Here is a 6,996-nt window from a genome sequence, read left to right as displayed (position 1 = left end):
AGGTAATGTTGGGGGGGGGGGGGCTATTGAAATGTTTTAAAACCCCTCCTCATAGTTGCACCTATGTATATCCGCAAAATATAGCCTATACGTAAATGTACGTAAATAATATATAGGTACCTATACGTAATTTAAAAATTTTAACTTTCTGAGAATTAATTTTCTGGAAAATTATGATCTACAGTATCACTTTCTGTATAACTACTTTCTGTGATTATAATTTCAGGTTTTTAACTTTCTGGGATTAAAATTCTGTATACATATTTTATGTTCATTTTATTTTCAATATGAAAACAATTCTGGAACGTTAATTTCCAGTATTTTATTTTCTGTAATTTTTCTTTCTGTCATTTTATTTTCTGTCATTATATTTTTCTGTTAAATTTAATTTATGGATTTACTAATGTTCGGTTCATTTATTTTCGGGAAAATAATGCGTTCCCGTTTAATATCAATGGTTACTACTCAAGTACTCAGCGCATTAATTGAATCATAGATAATATTATCTATATATATAAAAATGGAGACAAAAATGTATAACATTGCATCAGTTGAGAACGGCTGTGCCGATTAATTTGATTTTTTTTTTTAAATGATAGAGAGTGTCGGGGAGCGGGTTTATAGCATAAATTATGGACCTAACTCCTGTGTCCAGAATATTTAGAGACAAAAACTGAGTCACGCCAGTGGCGCCCTCTAGCAGATAAAAATAAAAATATTATATAATATAAATAATAATAATATAAATTCAGTAATAGCAGGGCTTGAAATCGATTTCGAAATCGATATTAAAAATCGGTAAAAATCGAAAAAAAAAACAAAAAAAAAAATATATTTTTAGTCGAGAACGGCTGGTCCGATTTGGCTCAAATTTTTTTTAAGATGTTCGTAACTGCCAGGAGAAGGTTTTTACGAAATAAAATTTTAGGAAAATCCACCGGAAACGTAGAAATCTCAAATCTGTATGTCAAAAATACAACAGTGGTGCAACAGTGCATTATATTATATTGGTTGCTATTGGTTAATCGGGCATGTTTGCTGATTTCATAAAATATAAAAATGAATCGCGGAATGTGTTGCTAAGTGCAATAATTCTACTGTACGTGTGTTGTGACTGAACTCCTAAATGGTTAGACCGATTTGAATGAATTTTTTTGTATGCGTTTGCGTTTATTCATCTGATTTTAGTACGGTTAGGTTAGGATAGGATTTTGTATTAATTGATTATATCAATCCACTGTAGGTAGAATACGACAAACTTGGTATAACTTTGATACTTTAGAGTTAAATCATACACCTACGTACAAACTACAAACAGCACGGGGTCCGCGATCTACCGTAGGTAGATTGCCTAGGTACCTGATAATATACTGCTGCGAATCATAATTTTTATTCCGGGAAACGGAAAAGTTAAGATTAATTTTGAAACCATACACCGAATATTAAATAACGAATTGAACAAAGTTTGAGTCGCATAAAGTTGGTATACTTATAAAGGGGCAACGAAGTGCACGGGTTCAGCTAGTATTATTATAATATTAAAAATGTATTATATTTTAATCAAAATTAAAAATTAATTAATGATTTGAATGTTTTCATCGCTACCGTTGGTTTTATTTGGCGCCACATTTATATCTTAAATCATATTCATGCCTCGTTTAGTCGTTTTCAGTCCATTATAAATAATTATTGTTCAGTGATTGTAATATGGGGATATGTCATTATATTATTGCCTAATTCATACTATTCGTGGGTATATCTCAATTCTTTAATAGTGTATTTGTGTTCCACTTATTATCCATTTTCCACCCATAGACATAATAATAAACTAACCATCTGCTGGGTAATGGCATGATAACGAACATTTATTATATTTTGTTTTATTTTATTTTTATTTTATTATATTATTATATTATTTAATATGTTTTCTTTATCATGGGTAATGGGTTCTTTGGTAATGGGTTCCACCCACAGATCTGTGATTCCACCCTTTTGATCACGGACTAAGATACTATATATTGATAAATATCATAAACTAACGCCCTCCCTGCTGGTCGCAAAATCTGTTTGTATTTTCCTTGAGATAATTCTCAGATTGAGGTTAATGTTTAAATTTTTCCGCTATTTGAAAATTGATAATAAATATTAAATTTGTTTGAAACTTCGAGAATCGTTTCTTCAAAATGTGAATTTTTCTAAAATATTCTATGTTTTTATTTTCTTTATTTCTTATTAAAATTTATAATATTTACTATAAGTATAAACATTATATAGTGGCGAGTAACCTAAACATTCGTGTATATTATTATTATTATTATTAATACTAATAAACACTAACACTACTCTAATGATGAAGTTATAATTAAAAGTTAGAACTATTACTGTTTATTAAAGGATGTTTAATCTATTTTATATTGTTATTATTTATTATTATAGTGAATTAAATAAATCAGAAGTGGATGGTTGCTTAAAAAAACATTTATAATGGCGGCAGTTGTTAAAACCGAACCGATGTTGGATCATGAATCGATAATGGACAAATATCGTTCAGATATTACATTGTTAACAGATCCAAGTGTCGAAGATGAACAAAAATTAAAAATTGTCCAAACTTTGAATGAAAATTTTGAGGTATAAAATTAATCTTTTACTAGGGAAGTAATAATAATTTTCTCTATGTTGTTACACTAAGCCATAAAATATATTTTCATCATGCATAGTACCTTTGCATTATGGGCATATTTTTATTTGCACATATTATTCATATAACACATTAAAATATAATTGAATATTTACAACTGAATTGTAACTACACACTAACCATATTAGTATGGTTTGTTATGTATTCTTTGTTCAAGTTATATTATGATTTATTCTTTACCACCTTGTTTGTTGAGGACTATTTTAAAGTAATTGTTTTCAATTGTTATAACTTAAAGCTAATAACTTATCTTTTAGCAAAACTAATATTTTTTTTTTTTCAATTGAATCTAAACTTCATTTTTGAACTCAATCATTCAATTAGTTTCAACTTAGATACAATTTTACTGTACTTAAAAGAAATGTAAATGTTTACAAACACTATAAAATAAGATTTTTGGGGGCTTCTATATTTACCTACTCGAAATTGCAACTAATTAATGCACTTTAAATTAAAAGTTCATAATATAACTAACAACATTAGTTTATTTATTTTTGTTATTTAAAATTTTCTAGATGATTGTGGATTCTCATCAATATCCTACATTTTTAGAACATATGATTAAACATTTTATTCGCATTTTAGTTGATGGAGAACCATATTTTATAGCGGAATATCATATATTTGTAAGTTTTGAAGTACACATAATAATTGACGATAATTGTATGATGTTTAATTTTTCTATTCTAACTAAATTAAACTTGAATGTTATAAACTTATACAAATGAATTGACCTAGATTAAAAAAACTAGATTATTAATATGATGTATTACTACAAAATTAATAAAATTATACTTATAATTTATATGTAATCTGTGTTTATAGCAAGTAAGAAAACTGGTATTAGAAATGATATATAGACTACCGTGTAATGAATTTCTAAAACCTCATGTTGATCGGCTTGTAACATTGTGTATGAAGCTCATTCAAACTGATAATGAACAAAATGGAATTTCATGTATACGTATTATTGTTGAATTACAAAAAAATTTCAGACCTCCATATAACACTGAAGTAAGATAAAAATAATTTTTAATTAATCAAATACAACTATGTAATAGTTAAAATTTGCATTGTGTATATTGTATAATAGATTAGTAAATTTCTTCAAAATACTAAAAAAATTTATTGGGATATACCTGACAACATGGAAAAAATATTTAGCATGAGAACCCAACAAAGACTGCGTATTAATGATCTGTCTACAGTTGATATAAGTGAAATTCTGGATAATACATATTCAACAATTGTTATTAACTGTGAAACATCAGAAAATAATGTTGAGACGGTAAATTTAATATTATATTATATTAAATAAGTAACTTAAAAATTGGAACCTATTTTAGTATTTTATTTTATTCACTATTTTATAACTCTATGTTTTGCTTAGTATAACGTTATTCCGCGAAGTATTTCATCATTAAAAATATTGCAAGAATTGCCGATTGCAATTGTACTTATTTATCAACTTTACAAAGATAATGTTAAAAGAGAACTTAGTGAATATATTCCAACCATTATACGGATTATACCTCTACAACCATCAACGCTTTACAAGTATATAATCAGAGTATACAAAATTGATAATTAACTTAATTCATAACTGTATAAAATATTTATAGATCACATTCAAATTATAACAAGGAAATTTTGGTTGAATTGGTATCGGCCCAAATTAAAGTTTTATCTTATCTAGCATTTGTTATTAAGCCGTTTACAGAAATTGTAACTGTTCATTCTACACAATTAGTTGAAGGAATGATTGGAATGTTGGAATCATGTCCTATGGAAGTAACACATCTTAGAAAAGAACTTTTGATCGCATCAAGGCATATTCTTAATACAGAATTACGAATAAGTAAAAATAAATTGTTGTTCTTTAAATTTAAAATTTTTACTTTTGTTTGTTTTTTAAGAATTTATTCCTTACATGGACAAATTACTTGATGAAAATACACTACTTGGCCGAGGATGGACTACTACAGAAAATTTAAAACCACTGGCGTATAGTACTATTGCTGATCTTATTCATCATGTTCGAGTTCATTTATCACTACCAACAATTGTAAAAGCTATTAATCTTTTTGCAATCAATGTTCATGATCATAGTTTAACTCCTAGGTAAGAGAAAATAAAACACTGTATGTAATAAAAACTAAAATGTAATTTATAAATAAAAAAATGTTTCAGTATCCAGTTAATGTGCTGTAAAATGTTAATGAACTTGGTAGATTGTATAAGACAAAGAAATGGCGAAGATGTTCCCAATTTAAAATGCACTCAAGGAGAAACAGTCAGTTTTGATCTTTTAATACGTATTATTCAAGTTTATGTGCTAAAACTCAAAGTGGTTTCTAAATTATACATACCAGCTATAATTTCTAAAAAGTATGCTTTATTCAATAAAATATGTACATTTTTAAGGTGTTAAATTATTAAATTAATATAAATTACTATTTTAGTGTCACTAAATCATTATCATCTGAATCATCACACATTCCAGACATCAATGAGGGTGAAATTATTGACGAAATTGTAAAAAAAGAAGAAAAAGAGTTAACTAATAGTCCTAGTGGAAAAAAACTTCAAGAAAAAACAAAATATGTGTTCTCTTCATCACCAACAGCTTTATTCTCATTGCCGGAGTGTAGGACGTTAGTCAAAGTTATAATTTGTGGTATAAAAACAGCAGTTTGGGGTATTGCTACAGTTAAGGTACATTAATATTAAGTATATATTGTTATTAAACAATTGAGAATAAAGATAAAATACGAAAATATCTCATTATTGTAGATTAGTATTCAAATAATCGTATACCATTATTTATTTCTATCTAAAAAATGTATTATGCCACATTATTTTTATCTTCAATTTCAGACTAACAAAGAAGATGATTCAGGAAGTACAACAAAATTACCAGTAAAACCTCAACTTGTAAAAATTTATTTAGGTCTTGTTAAATGGTCTTTACAAGCTATGGATGTGCATATGGTAAATCCATTGAATAATCAAAATACCAATGCCAATGTTTTAAGACCACGATCAAAAGAAGAAAAAGAAGCAATGGACCATTTAAGCAGTATTGTAAGTATTATTGGAATTTAAACATTATAAAAAAATAATCTTATAATTTTTTTTTGTAGTTTACCTTATTACCTCCAAGTACATTTAAAGAAATATTTTCCACTACAATAGCTTATTTTGTTGAGAGAATAGAAAAAAATCATGCTTTAATGTACATTAGTGAATCACTTTTAAATAATAGCCTCAACACATCAGAAACATCTTCCATATTTGCAACATTGTTATTAGAACATTTACTCAGCAAAATGGAAGATATGGGCAGTGGAAATGCTGAACGAAGTAATTTGTATTTAAAACTTTTTAAGCAAGTTTTTGATACGGTTAATCAGTATTCAATTGAAAGTGAACAAACACTTCAACCTTACTTAAATCAAATTGTTAACAGGTAAGTTTTAAAAAATAAATTTAATTTAGTAATAAATTATACTTAACTGTGTATTTTATTAATTTACAGCTCAATGAAACTAGCTTTAACTGCTAAAGATCCATATTACTATTTTTTACTGTTGCGACCTCTATTTCGTTGTATTGGAGGAGGTGCTCATGGAGTTTTATATCAAGAATTTTTACCTCTTTTACCAAACTTATTAAAAAGCTTAAATAGCTTACAATCTGGTTTACATAAACAAGATATGAAAGATTTATTTGTGGAATTGTGTCTTACTGTACCTGTTCGTTTAAGTTCACTATTACCTCATTTACCTCTACTTATGGATCCATTAGTTTCTGCTTTGAATGGATCTCCATCATTAATTATTCAGGTTAATATATTTTGTTTGTAAATGAGTTTTTAAGTATAATTTAATTTATTATTTTTTAGGGTCTTAGAACTTTAGAACTATGTGTGGATAACCTGCAAACAGATTTTCTGTATGAACATATTCAACCTGTAAGAGCAGACCTAATGCAAGCTTTATGGCGGTCGTTGCATAATACTAATGATAATGTTTATCCTGTAGCATTCAGGTAATATTTTATTTAGATTCAAATACAAATCAAAAAAAACAAATTCATTATTTGTTATTATCTATCATTAAGATTATCTTCATAGGCATTTGCTGTTTCTGTTTACAACTGCGTAACACCATATTTAAGTTTAGTACAGATCACGTTTTACTTCTTTAGCTTAAAAACTAGAGCGAATTAAACATTTATGAAACTTAATGGTAAGAACATAATCTGTTTGTATGAGAGTTTTTTTACAATAGTTC

General features: G+C 27.1%; 1 protein-coding gene across 1 annotated transcript; it reads left to right on the top strand.

Annotated features, from left to right (window-relative positions):
• The first annotated feature begins 2,184 nt into the window (after positions 1–2,184).
• LOC100160147 (transformation/transcription domain-associated protein-like) lies at positions 2,185–6,900 on the top strand. The gene is made up of 14 exons (XM_029488062.1): positions 2,185–2,368; positions 2,437–2,631; positions 3,217–3,327; positions 3,527–3,715; positions 3,795–3,989; positions 4,092–4,258; positions 4,324–4,559; positions 4,618–4,822; positions 4,892–5,089; positions 5,164–5,416; positions 5,579–5,785; positions 5,845–6,170; positions 6,240–6,546; positions 6,606–6,900. The coding sequence occupies exons 2-14, from the start codon at positions 2,485–2,487 to the stop codon at positions 6,753–6,755; spliced, it is 2,691 nt and encodes an 896-aa protein (XP_029343922.1). The 5' UTR covers positions 2,185–2,368; positions 2,437–2,484; the 3' UTR covers positions 6,756–6,900.
• The last annotated feature ends 96 nt before the right edge of the window (positions 6,901–6,996 follow it).

The sequence above is a fragment of the Acyrthosiphon pisum genome, chromosome A1, assembly GCF_005508785.2.
Source record: "Acyrthosiphon pisum isolate AL4f chromosome A1, pea_aphid_22Mar2018_4r6ur, whole genome shotgun sequence".
In the NCBI taxonomy this organism is placed as follows: Eukaryota; Metazoa; Arthropoda; class Insecta; order Hemiptera; family Aphididae; genus Acyrthosiphon; species Acyrthosiphon pisum.
Note: the sequence above shows the minus strand (reverse complement) of the source record. Positions and strands in the feature narration are given on the sequence as shown.